General features: G+C 53.8%; 1 protein-coding gene across 5 annotated transcripts in view; it reads right to left on the bottom strand.

Annotated features, from left to right (window-relative positions):
- Positions 1-13,765, bottom strand: part of PLXNA4 (plexin A4) — a 622,708-nt gene that overhangs the window by 18,737 nt on the left and 590,206 nt on the right. For 4 of the 5 annotated variants that reach the window (XM_059933356.1, XM_059933360.1, XM_059933358.1 and 1 more), the window contains 4 exons: positions 4,326-4,429; positions 3,696-3,795; positions 2,381-2,571; positions 1,127-1,296 (listed from right to left, as the gene is read on the bottom strand). In XM_059933356.1, coding sequence (XP_059789339.1) covers positions 1,127-1,296; positions 2,381-2,571; positions 3,696-3,795; positions 4,326-4,429 — 565 coding nt within the window. The remainder of the gene's footprint in view (positions 1-1,126; positions 1,297-2,380; positions 2,572-3,695; positions 3,796-4,325; positions 4,430-13,765) is intronic. The other variant, XM_059933357.1, reaches the window with a different exon arrangement.

The following is a 13,765-nucleotide window of genomic DNA, read 5'->3' as shown; positions in this document are numbered from 1 at the left end:
AACAACGTTTCAGAGCCACAGGCTGACTTCTGCCTAAATCTAGGTTTTGGTTTGGGGCTTGGGGCTGGTTGTCAGGGCACCTGGCTGAGCCCTAGTACCATGTCAGTCCTAGCAGTTGGTGGGTGCTGGGCAGCAGGCTCGTGATGCTTTGGAAGAATGTTCTGGGGGAGAGCACCCCAGGACAGGGACCGTGTAAAACTACTGGGAGGGGATTCTGCAACTGAAGGGACCAAATATAAGGCAGCTTTATCCCAGGTAGAACTCTCAAGTAGAGACCGTCTTGGCCCTGCATCTTCATCAATACTTATTGAGTCTCAGCTTTGTGCAAGGTTCCATCACAAGAGCTGAATACTGATGTCTGACCTTGCAGTCTCAAACTGAAACACAGCTGACACACAAATGAAGGGAAAGGATGATATATGCTAAAGGAGAGAGGGGACCATGGTGAGACATCTAGAGGGTCATTTAGGACTTACTTAGAGGATCCCCTCGTCTCAAAGACACAGTAGTTATGAGACAGTCCCTTCCCCAAAGGGAGTTTGGGAAGGGGGTTTGTGGAAAGGGAAGACCACTTCTTGAATAGAACGGAAACACTCCTCGTTCACCTAGGTGACTCCTAGATGTGCTTCAAACTCCACTTAAGAGTCGCTGTGAGATGCTGCCCCTCTACAATCCAGCTGCACACATGCGTCCCCTATCGTCGCATGCGCCTCTCTGTCCGAACAGCTGCCCTCCTGTCTCTTACCCGTGACTGTCAGCCCACGGGGGGCAGAAGCCTCAGGGTCTAACACAGTGTCAGGCACAGGGGAGGGACCTGGATGTGAGAGCCACCTGGCTGCCACATCTGGCATGTTCATTTTTGCTCATTTAGTTGGTTAAATGTTTGCTGACTGACTGCCTGATTGATAGGAAAGAAGGATGATTCGACTAGAGGGAAGGGAGAGAGGAAGTGAGCACACACATAATCGGGGAGGAGATGGAGGCCCCGAGAGAGCGCCTGCGCAGAGTCCCTGCTGGGAAGGTGGACCACGGCCCCTCGCCCCGTCTCCGAGGCCTGAGGCCCGCCTGAGCTCATGGACTCCAGGCTGGCCTCTCCTGATTCCTCCTCTGCTCGCCCCTCACTCACCAGTTGCTCTTCCAGGTGTGGCGGACGTGCGGGTCGTGGATGCCGTGCTTGTCCGCCTGCTCATCCAGGAAGTCAAACATGTACTTGATCGCCAGGGGCAGGGCGGAGCCGCGGTGCGCCGTGCTGAAGATGGTCTCGAAGAGGTCGTCCACAAACTTCTGCAGTGTGCCCTGCGGAGGAGGGCACAAGTTCGGACACGGCTCGCCTGCCCCGTGAGCTCTGAGGCTGGGTTTTGAGATCGACTGGCCTCCCAGATGGCGGGCGGAGGGGAGGACAGCGCACAGCCACGCCTGCTTGGGTGAAAGCCTGCAAGTGCACCTGTGAAATCTGCACCCTCCCCCTGCCCGCCTGCATCTGTCTCGAGCAGCTTTCCATCTCCCCGGCACGTGGAAAATAGACATAACACCGATAACTGGACCTAAGGAAGCCTTCCTCTGCCAAAAACTCGGTTTGGTTTAACACCCTTTGATGGTGTTATCTTAGCACTTTTCACAAATGCTAATGAACAACTCACTCGGTCAGAGCAGACAAACAACAATCTGCTGGTTCTGTGGAGGCATTATTCACGCCGGCTAATGCCCAGTTACTAATTTGCCTCTGCAGAGAGCAGAGCCGAGGCCAGTCTCAGGAGTGAGGGCCCAACTGGGATGGGACTGCCTCACCTCAGAGAAATGCCAGAGCTGGCAGATACCTAGCATCTCTGCCGGTGTCCCCTCTCCCATCCATTCACTCAGGCCCTGCTGATCAGTGCCGGTCTCTTTCCCAGCACAGAGCCTCAGAATCCTTCTCAACCCAGTGCTGCGGCCAACCCCACCCATACAGGATCCGTGCTGGATGTCCCCAGAACCAGGATTAGAAATGGCGCCTGGAAAGTCACTGATGGAGCCCCAATTCCCATCACGACACCCCAGAGAAACAGTCATTCTTCCACAAGGCATGGCAGAAGACTATGAATACACGTGGTTAGTGTCCCTCTGTTTGAGCAAGGGCAAGAGAAGGGACGGAATCAAAACTTCTGACGGCATGCCAGCATGGATGTATGGGTGGGGTTGGCTCCAGCACTCGGTTGAGAAGGATTCTGAGGCTCTGTGCTGGGAAAGAGACCGGCACTGATCAGCAGGGCCTACGTGAATGGATGGGAGAGGGGGCACCGGCAGAGATGCTAAGTACTTGCCAGCTCTGGCATTTCTCTGAGGTGAGGCTGTCCCATCCCATAACCCACAGGTGCCCCGCACCCTGTCTGAAGTCCCATACCTTAGTGGCCAGCAGTCGCGTCAGATAGATTTCAGACACCATCTTGCTCCCCCGGTCACCCTCCTTCTGGTCCCCGTGCTCGTGGTTCTTCACCAGGTGCCACATCTTGACGCCACTCTCCAGGTCAGGGGTGATCATGGGTGTGCGTGAGCGGAGGCTGTCAGGGCTGCCCGTGTACCGGATCATGTTTTCTGCCAATGCAAGGACCCCACGCGGGTAAGGCCACCCAGCCTTCCGGCCCATTGCTCACGACACACCTCGGCTCCAGCCAAGGCCAACTCCGATCCTTCCTGCATTTGCAGGCGCTGTCACCTTGCCTCGCTTCCGTCCATTCCTGAATCTGGGACGCTCTCCCACCGCCTCCGGGAAACTCTCCGTGGCTACTCCACCCACTCAGATTCCCCTCCCTCCTGCACTTGCATCTCCCCAGCCCTTGTTATTCAATCTGTAAAAATATAAGCTTGTCCTTTTTCATACTTTCCTTATAAGAGCTCTCAAGTCTCAGGATGTGTTCTGTGCAGCCGGTTAAGTACCAGTGAAAGAGCAGGGAGCCTGTCTCCCCAAATGACGGTTGGCCAGCTGAGTGACCGCCCTGTCACTTGTGTACCTTCATCCGCCCCTCTTGCCTGGACCAATTCCTCCCACTTATTTGCTGAAACGTGAGGTGTGGTGAGATCAGTGTCGAGCAGGAAAAGAAGAGGCAGCCCCCCCGTGTGCGGGCACCGTTCTATGGTGTCTTCTATTTATTTTCCAGAACCATCCCGTGAAGTTGGTAGTTTTTGCAATCCCCGTTTTGCTGGTAAGAAGGCACTCCAGGCTTCCAGCCCACATCCGGCGCCCTTTCCCCCACCCCGAGGAGCAGAGATCTGGGTCTGTACCTTCCCTCAACTGCTTCATAGCGTGTGTCCTTTACATGTCATCTAGCCTCTGTGCATCTGAGTTATAATTTGCTAATCTGCATAATAGGGGGAAATAATAATTATTTAATTCACTGATTATTATGAACCTGATGTTTGATAACGAGTTATCACAAACGTGAAAGCATCTTAGAGACTGTAGGATGCTCAGGAAGGTTAGACTTTCTTCTTGTTTTTGAGGATGGAGGTCCTGCTCCTGCATCAGAGCCCCTGCCTGGAACCAGGGGCCTCCTTTCCAGGCCAGAGTTCCTCTCTGGTGGCCAGCCTGCCTGACTCCCCCCCGACTCCTCACCCCCGCGCCCCATCCCGGGCATCTACTGTCTTCCAGCAGCGCTGCCGGCCATGACAACAGCCGCTCAGGGCATCCTCCCCTCCCCAGAATGATTCAATGAACTCACCGTATTTACTTGCCGAGGTCCTGGAGACGGTGGAGTTGTTCACTGCATTGTAGGCTGTCACCTGCTTGGACACTAAAGCCACCACAGAACCATCCGGCACCTACCGGGAAAAGGCAGGTAAGGGCCTGGGCACAGAAACTCTGCCACCCCAGGAAATCAGGACAAGCCAGGATGAACGTGGTCCTCAGGGGCAATCAGTGCCTCACCGAGGACCAGGGGACCAAGGAGGCTGTCAGCTTTCCTTTGATGCAGCACCACAGATCTGAATACAGAATCGTAGTCTGTGTTGGGGTTCACTCTTGGAGCAACTCTGGCAAGAGCTTCTCACCAGCACCCTCTGTCTTGATGCTTCCCTGGGGGAGCACCCAGCCTTAAACTCCGGGTACCACAGGGTCTGTGCCTATGCCCTGTGGGAAGCATGCACCTGACAACCTATCTCCAAGGAGGTCAGGGTTTCCTGGCTGGGGGCCATGTTTTCCCTGGGTCGCTAGGGGCACATGCAGTGCTGGCGAAGAAGTGGATTTAGGGCTTGGTAAGAGCCTCAGGGCAGCTCTGCTATTCAAGGACTGAGACTCCCAGGGACCTGGCTGCCCAGTTCGCCGGCCCCTCTCCACTCCACGGTCACCTCACCTGGTAATGCGCCAGCGTGTTCAGTCTCTTCCAGTCGTTCTCAATCTTGGTGGTGATGTCTTCATCCTGCAGGATCATCCTCGCCCCGCTTCCTTGTCGCCACTCTGTAGGGAGAGCAGTCGCATCTCAGAGGGGTCCTCAGGGCCCTCCCGTGGGATCCTGAGGACCCCTGTGCAGGCACGTTCATGGCACCTTCTCGGGGTGCATCCGCGGACAGACAGGTGCTAGCAGACACTCCCAGGGGAGGGGTGCAGAAGCTCTCAGCACAGGGGGGGCCCTGAATTCCAGTTCTGGTTCTCATCCCAACAAACTATGTGACAGAAGTAGGAATAATGTCACCCCCGTGGCCCACCTGTTCCCAGCAGTGGCCACATCTGCAAGAAGTCTATGCTTATTAGCTGAATGAAAAAGGCAGGTGAAGGCACTTAAGAAAGTACTAAGCAAATACAAGGTGGTGTCATCACCGTCACGTACTCTGCTTGATTGTAAGGTCTTGGAGCTAATGAGACCAAGGCTGCAAATTCAGTCACTGTGCACCCTGTTCCTGTTCCAGGGGTGCATCCCGTACCCGAAAGCTGGCAGGTGGGCCACCCTTGGCCGGGTGACTGAGTAAAAGTGTGTGGAGGGACCAGCAAAACCTATTCTCACGCCCAAGAACAGCCTCGTGCCCACAAAGTTCATGGGGATAACAGCCTCTTGGTGATGTATCCAACACCTAATTATCTGATGCCATACGTATAACGCTTACATCCCATGTTCTCCTCACGGGCCCAGACACTTATAACACACGGGCTTGCTGACGGACCCCACATGGGAAAACAAGAGACTGTTTCTCATCTACCAAATCCTCATCGCCACACGTGGTACAAATCACGTGGAGATGGAGGCACGTACATTCCAGTCCTGAATTGTTTGCACATGGAGACCCAGGTGCGTGCCAGACACAGGCCAGCTCTCGTGCACGGGCACGTACACATCTACACACGCACACACGTTCACACGCACACACCAGCAAGGAAAAATGGCCTTTTCAACTCAAATACAACGTGTGTTCCTGCCAGGAAGCCAGGAATCTGGTTTCCAGGTAGCCACTGCCCCATTCAGTGCCTCACAGATGCCGAAATTCTGAAACAGGCAAGAGCACGGGGTATTGCGGCATGTGGTTGGGGGCTGGAGTGAGTTACCCACAGTCCTTGTCTGACCCCTGCCTAGGATCTTTCCTACAGCTCGCAGACACACATATTGTCCTCCCTCCCTCTGTTCCTCTCCTGTCAAGGCTGAGCTGGGGGTCCAGGACTGATTCCTTCCTGCCTTGTGCACTTGGCATGACCAGTACTACAGATGAAAATCAGACCCAGGAAGGGAGCTGCCTGCCCTTAGGGGTAGCAGAGATGCTCCTAATATCCAAGTCCCTGCCTCCGGCTCCTGGGCTTGTCTCCTGCTTGGTTTAGAGCTTCTTGTAGCGTCGGGCTGTCTCAGGAATGAAAACACGAGGATGCCATGCGTGTTTGCCAGAGCAGAAGAGCCTTGAGAGGTCTCTGGGGATTACCCATTGCTGTTGATGGCACAGCCGGAATGATTATGGAGGTGAGGGCCTCGGGGCAGGTAAGGTGGTAGACAAAAGGGGAGATGCCCCACGAGGGCAACTGGTCAGCAGTGTTCTGTTTGTTGTTGTCATGTTGTTTGTTGTGGTTTTTGTTTTTGTTTTAAATTTTATGCAGGTAGGTATGGGTGCATGTTTTTTGCATGGCTAGGGCAAAATAAGCAGAATATCTCCCAGCTGGTGAGATAGTGAATTATGTGGTACAGAGGGACTCTGGTGAAGACCAGCGTGGGCCAAGGATATGGCAGTGGCATGTTTTGTCCCAGTCGCACAGCGGGTCCTGAAAGATAAAGCCTCGTGGGTCTCCCCGCTTCCCTGGTGAATAGTGCCAGGGACACTAAGTCAGAGGCTGCATGGGTGAGGGTACAGGAGGCAGGCAGTGTTCTGCATTCCCCACCTGGGGGCCAGAGGAGGAGCGGGGCCTGAGCTCTGGACACAAAGTCTACTGGCCAGGCGCAAGGGAAGAGGAGTCTCCTTCACTGCAGAGGCCGTGGGGGCTTTCTGGTTTATCAGCTGCACTGGCACCCTTGCTGATGGCATTGTAGCACCTCTCAGGGGGATCTGAACAAGCCATACGGCCTGGGGGACTGAGCAGTGACAGCTGGTGACTAATTCAGGAGTGAAAGACAGGACCTCCTTGTTCCACAACTGGCCTGAAGTTGTGCAGTGCACAGCCTGTGCAGCCCTACTCAGCAGCCCTGACTCTGAATCATGTCCGGTAATTATGTAAGCAGATGAAGGTCAGTCTGCCATCTCTGTCCCCAACCGAAAAAAACAGGACAGAGTGTGGCCATGCTCCCCCCAGGGCAGTCAAGGAATGATGGCTTGTCCTTAGGAGTACAAAAATGATGCTGCCAGATGCCTACCAGCAGGGCTAGCCCAGCGCCTGGGACACAGTAAGTGCCTGATGAGTATTTATTACATGAATAATACATAAGTGAAAGAGTGACTAGACGAAAGAAGGGAAAGAGTAAGTAAGTGAGCGAGTAACGGTGGCTTATTCTCCAAGCAGTGAAAGGATTTTCTACCTGTGTGTTGCCGCTCCGTGGTGGGCAGACAGAGAGCTACAGTGAGGGGTGAAATGTGAGCCGCGCTGTTAGAACCTGGGACAAAGGAAGAGCTGAACTCCAGAACCTCAACTGGGCACACGTCCACTGCCAGAAGTGAAAGCTCTCTGAAGTGATTATCACTCATTCTTCCAATTTTACGACTGGGAAATTAAAGAAACAGGTTGGGAAGACAGACCTGGAGGTCATCACAACTCGGAGCTCTGTACCGTGGTGCCCACGATGGAACCTGGGCTGTGGCCACACTGGGATGCTGGTGGGTAGTTGCCTCCCCTCAAGTGCATACTCTGAGCTCCAGGAATCCCAGTGGGACATAGCACCGCCCCCTCCACAAAATCAAGTTGTGCAGATGGGGGCGTCGCACGCTTTCCCCACTGGCTGAGCCTTGTGGGCAGTGACGATACACCATGGGCAGCAGGATGGTCAGGGGCAGCAGGAAGCCTGCTGGTCACTGATGTCAGTGCTTAGTCACACATTCAGGGACTGCAGGAAGAGGCATTCTGGTGTCCCAGTCCTACGGTCCTTGGAGCCCAGCCCCTGCCTCTGATGGGACGCCAGTGGGCGGCAGGGAGGCATCAACTAGTGTCATTTTGGCAATTATCTCGAAAAGTTAATAAGACTGGTCCTCCGAATACCAACATGAAGATAGCGAGCTGGAGAATACTTAGCTTTTAGATCTCTCAAGCCTGTTATTTTGGTTACCTCTTCTACAGGAAAATTGCTAAGTGCTTTTTCCCTGAAATATCAGAAAGGTAAAAAGGTGAAATTCTCTGTCCCATCCCCAAACCAGTCCTGATGAATGAACCCCAGATAGATGGGAGCCTGGTGTTGGCAGCTGGGACGTGCAGGAAAGAAGCAAGGCCATGGGTAGCCTGCCCAGCTGACCCAGAATGGAAGAGGTTGCAACATCAGGGCAGGGATTCCCTGGCATCGAGTGATTTAAGTGTGCTAACGTGGAAACCTGTCCCTAAATCTCACTCTTCTCTGCTCGGGGTCCTTGAGGTTACCTGTGGCCTGAACACACTTCACTTCTCTGTTACCCCTTTTCCTTTCTTTCCTGAAACCCTTCATCCAGACCAGCCAGGGCCTCTATTTTCCCAGACTCATCACGGAATGTCTCAAGAAAATCAGAATAGCAGAGTGGGCTCACCTTTCTGGAGTGCTCTTGTGCGACTTCATGACCTCCTTTTGACAGAGGTATGAGTAGTGGAGCTCAAGCTGGGACCAGGAACAGCCAAGGTCAAAGACCAAAGCTGCTGGCTTCTGTCTGTCCCGGGAAGAGTCCACGCCCCAAATTGCATAGCTGGCTTCATGAACCCTCATCCCTACCCAGTGGTAAAGAACCCTAAGGGCAGGGTGGACCAGTTGAGGGCGAGGCAGTCCTGCCACCTTCAGATCTGGTGCCCTTACCAGTGTGGGCGGCTGGTCAGGTCATGAGGCCCCTGAGCGAGGGCACAGCTAATTTTGTGCTCTGGGTACTGCTGCATATTCCACATATGCTTAGTTTTAATAACAGTAATGAAAGTCAGTAGAATCTAGGTCTCTTCATCCCAAATTCAGCATTCTCTTCACCAAACAGGCTTCTTCTGTCTTGCCTATAAAAACAGCACTAAAAATATATCTCTCGTTTGTGTCCACACCTTGCTATGTACCAGGTGATCCTGTTAGAACAGCCGAGGGGCAATGTGACAGCTGGGCCAATGGCCATTGTCCTCTGGATGAATGCCCAGCCACCCAGACAGCTTTGCCTGCCCATGGGGCACAGTGAGAGACTGGAAAATGCCTCAAGGCACCAAATGATGTGAGCTCAGCGACGGTCCCAGTGAATCCTGAGACAGAGTGACTTCTCACCACGCCCACGCTGGACCAGGACGTCTGCCTCCCCCTGGATTAGGACACAAGAGGCGTCTTCTGCAGCCACCACGTTGAAAATCCAGATCCAGAAAGTCTTAGAGCTCCATCTTCACTCGCTCAAAACTGTGAGTGTCCACAGTGTGCCAGGCACTGTGCCAGTGGGGCATCGGACAGGTAAACAAGGAAACTTAATAAAAGCCCTGGCCCCTGAAGTGCTCTCTGCGTAGAAGGCTGTGCAGGAGAACAAAGGCTCACAGGCCCGGTGATCAGAGCCAGAAGAGGGAGAGGCCGAGGAGGGTATGTGGGGGAGGGGAGGCGTTCTGGTGCAAAGGTGCCACTTCTGTGACGCTTCCAGGGATCCGCGTGGATGAGTCCTTGCGGGAGGCCGTGGAAAGGAGAGGCTGGCGAGGCACATACAAGTCAGGAGCTGAGTTCAGAAAGGCCTGGAATACCATGCTAAGGCGTCTGGGGTCGAGCTGAGGACCACAGAGACGGAGGTGGATGAGAAGGGGAGGGGGAGCCCCGCCAAAGACGGCTGCCCTTGGCCAAGGCAGAAGGGGGTGGGGCGCAGATTTCAGGGATGCTCAGGAGATAGGATGGTCCCTGGAGATTCTCGGGGAGGAGCAGGTGGGAGCACCATGGTGTGCCCCCAAGTTTGTGCGGTGTCTGGGGGAACAGGAGGGAGGGGTTTATCTGCAGGCCAACCCTGGAAGGAGACACTGGCACCCAGCACATTGCTGGTCCGGCTCCTGGAGGGTCCCCTACCCACCAGCAGGTGCCACTCGGAGAGGCAAACCCTCCCTGGGGAGCATGGCGCCTCACCAGCTCTGACCCTCGTGGTGTGTGCATATGCAGGTGGGTGCACGGGCACCCACATGCGTGCGTACACACACATGTGCACACATACACGCACACACACAAGTATAGCATCTCACCCCAGGCTGAGGACACTTAAAGCTCTGCAGCAACCAACCCCTGCCCGCCCCGCCCCCAGTCCAGTCTTTCTATCAGCATCTCTCCTCAGACCCATCAAAGGAAGCTTTAGGAGGGACTGACCTGGAGGGGTGAGGGGGGAAGGAGGCGCCCACCAGGCTGGTGAGAACCGGCCGAGTCAACCCTCCTGACCCACAAGGAACCAATTTCAGAGCCAGCCGTCTGCCCTCCCACCCCGGGCCCCCATTCCTCCCCGTGGGGCGCTGAGCAGAGTCTCACCAGCCTGCACGGGGTCCTCTGGACCTCCCAAACCAGGGTCCCGAGCAGAAGCCCGGAGGAGGAGACACGACTCTACCGCCGCACACCTGTCGGCAGGTGAGCCCCCGAGGAGACAGAGCCCAGACACCCTCGGCACCCTGCCGCTCCCAAGTGCGGGAGCGGCATCAGAGAAGAGCCGGGACAGACTCAGTGTCACTGCAGACAGGCGGGAAACGGACTCAGGAACGGGAGGGGGGACCACCTCAATGTGATTTATTTAAAAAAGGTATAATTTTATGGTGAGAGCAAGTTCTAAAATATAAAATAATCTAAGTAGGAAACGTGGTGCTTAAAAGAAGAAATTCCTAAATTGAACGGTGCTGTCTGCTTTCAAAGCCTTGGGTCGTTGTAAACTGTAAAGAGCTGTGCACTGGCTAGTTGTCGCTATTCAGGGAAGTCTGGAGAGCTAAAGGAAAAAGCAGACTGTGCTCTGCTACTCGATTTAAGAGAGGTAAGCTAGAGCTTAGCGGATATTCTTGAATATGGAATAATGCGGAGGCTCTGGTGGTGCTCCAGGGCGGTGTACCATACTGTGCTGTGTCAAAGAAGAGTTCAAGAGGCAGGGGGTGGGCGGTGGGACGGAAGAAAGGTGACCTAGGTAGGAAAGGTGACCCAGGTATTCATATGCAAGGCATCTAGGGAAAATTGCTGGCTCTGACCTCCCTCGAAGCTCTGCCCGCAGCCCTGTGCCCTGCTCCAGGCTCCAAGCACAAAGGACAGACACACAATCCAATTTGTTACAATCCCACCTTCCAGAGAGAGAGGGAGGTGAAATAAAAAAGAAAAAAAATCCCATTATCTTTATCTGTCCTTCCCATCAGGTGCAGTGGAAAATGCAAACTGGGGCGACAGCTACTGTGAACTCTTTATATTTCACTCAGAAGATAGTGTATCTTTTTATTGCATACAGGAATTAATTACTTATTTGAAAAAATATACCCTTTCAGACAGACGGGATGGCGGAGTTCCGGGGCTTTTGATGGGGCATTTGCTTTAAACCAGAGGAATCTCTGGAGGTCACGGCCTGTGGAGGAGCCTGCGTGGGAAGGGAATGGATGTTCTCTCTACCTCCCTGCTGTGTGACCAGGGCCCAGGCTCTGTGCCTCTCTGAGCTGCAGAGTCTTCTGTGCAGTAGAACAGAATGGCATCAGTTATTTCCTCTGGGGAGTGAAGGGAGGAAACGAAGAGTCCCTTGGCTCAGAAAGAGAAGTGCCCAGCCTCCTGCTACTGTGCGAAGCAATGAGGAACTCCTAGTCATGTTGGTCTTGCCCCAGGGCAGGCTCTTATGATATGTTGGTTGAAGAGTTTGGTGGTGTAAGGGGGTACCTATACCCGATACCTGTGCATGGAAAGGGGCATCAGCTTACCCGATACCTGTGGGTGGAAAGGGGCATCAGCTTGGTGAGGACAGCCTCACATACAGCAGAGCAGGGAGCCCCTGGCACTGTGCTTTGAAAGCTCCCAAGGCCCACCTGCCCCAGCACAGTGCCTAACTCCTGCCTGGGATATCTTTCCTTCCCTAGATTCCAACAGACTGAAAGAAAGGCAAGTTCTGTGTCCTTCACTTTGGCTCTTACAATGCTTAGTTTTATGTGTGAACTTGTCTGGGCCACAGTGCCCAGATAGGTGGTCAAAAACTATTCTGGATGTTTCCATGAGGGTATTTTTGGATGACATTAATATTTAAATGGATGGGCTTTGAGTAAAGCGAATTGACCTCCATAATGTAGTAGGTGGACCTCATCTAATTAGGTGAAGGCCTGGGTAGAACAAAAGATTGACCTCCCCTGAGCAAGAGGGAGTTCTGCAGCAGCTGCCTTTGGACTTGAACTGCAACGTGGCTCTTCCCTGGGTCTCCAGCCTGCGGGCCTACCCTGTAGATTTTGGACATGCCAGCCTCCACGCTAGACACTGAATGTTTGTGTCCCCCCCCAAAATTCACATGTTGAATCCTAACCCCCAGTGTGATGGCATTTGGGGGTGGGGACCTTTGGAAGGTGATTAGGTCATGAGGGTGGAGCCCTCATGAATGGGATTAGTGCCCTTATAAAAAGGATCCCAGAGAGCTCCCTTGCCCTCTTTCTGCCATGTATGGTCCCAGCAAGAGGACGGCCATCTATGAACCAGGAAGTGGGCTCTCGCCAGACACTGAATCTGCCGACACCTTGATCTTGGACTTTGCAGCCTCCAGAGCTGTGAGAAATAAATTTCTGTTGTTTATAAGCCAGTCAGTCTATGGTATTCTGTTATGGCAGCCAAACAGACTCCTCCTAGTCTATTATTAATTAAGTCCTCCATAATTGCATGAGCCAAGTCCTTCAAATAAATCTTTCTCTATGTAAACATATCGTATTGGTTCTGTTTCTCTGGAGAACCCTGGCTAATACAGCTCCCCATCTTGGCTCCTTAATGCCTGGAAAAGCAGGTGAAGGGGTGGAGGGGGTGGCGTGGGAGAGCTTCAGTCAGAGGAGCAATGAATAGAAGTATTGGGAATGAGGGGCTAGGCCAGGCCAGGCACCACAGATGATGAAAGGCAGTGGGAGGGGTTGGAGCTGGATTTACTTGGGGCAATTACAGGGGCAGCTTAAAATGCCTTTGCTTCTTTCTGAGCTGGCCTGGGACAGATGTCCTCGCCTTGCCAGGGGCATCAGGAGGGGGAAGGCAGTCTTTGCCCAATGCCCTCAGCTGCAGGAGGAGGAGGCATGGGGGGGAAGTGAGGTGGAGGGGGGATGCTTGGCTGTCTTGCCTCTGTCAACGCATGTGGCTCAGAGTCTTCTCTGTGCCTATGTGCTATGTGTCCCTTTGGCATAGATTAATTTTTGATTATAATCACACCTTATATTTGTAAACTGCTTTCAAAGCACTTTCACCTACATGATGGGAAAAACTCGCCTTGCCTCTCTCTCTCCTTGGGGGCCATGCAACTGAGTCAAATCAAATCTTGTGGAAGAAGCATTTGGGTCTCTGAGGAGGCCCCATTTTCTTTGTTATCTGGCTTTGGTAGAAAGAAGACCAGAGCTGTGGGAGCAGCTCCAGACCCTGGACTTAATAGAAAAGAAGGAAATTCCTCAGAAGAGCACCCATCATGGGAGGCCTTTGTGAGAAGTTCAGTATGACTCCCCTTCAGGGCCCTGAGACTCAAACTGCCTCCTTTCTTTGGCTTCTCCCCTTTACTCTCCCTGCTGTGAGGCCTTGTGCCTCCAGGGTGGCCCCTCTATCCTCCCCAGCAGCTCCTATGATGGGAAAGGTAGGCCCTTTGCCCTCTTGGGACCTGGCGAGCACTGTGTCACTGGAGGCCTGGCCCCTGGCCTGAGCATCCTCTAGCTTGAGAGAGTAGCAACTCTCAGGCGGGTCCTGGTTGCTGCTCAGCCCTCAGGCTTCCTTCACTCATGGTGGACAGCAGGAAGTGGACGGCAGGAAGTGGGCAGCAGGAAGTGGACGGCAGGAAGTGGACGGCAGGAAGTGGACAGCAGGAAGTGGACAGCAGGAGGTGGACAGCAGAGAGTGGACAGCAGGAGGTGGATAGGAAGTGGACGGTAGGAAGTGGACGGCAGGAGGTGGACAGCAGGAGGTGGATAGGAAGTGGACGGCAGGAAGTGGACGGCAGGAGGTGGACAGCAGAGAGTGGACAGCAGGAGGTGGGTGGCAGGAAGTGGATGGCAGGA

This window comes from Balaenoptera ricei, chromosome 9, assembly GCF_028023285.1.
Source record: "Balaenoptera ricei isolate mBalRic1 chromosome 9, mBalRic1.hap2, whole genome shotgun sequence".
NCBI lineage: Eukaryota > Metazoa > Chordata > Mammalia > Artiodactyla > Balaenopteridae > Balaenoptera > Balaenoptera ricei.
The sequence above is the reverse complement of the archived record's forward strand: the minus strand, read 5'-3'. Positions and strand labels throughout refer to the sequence as shown.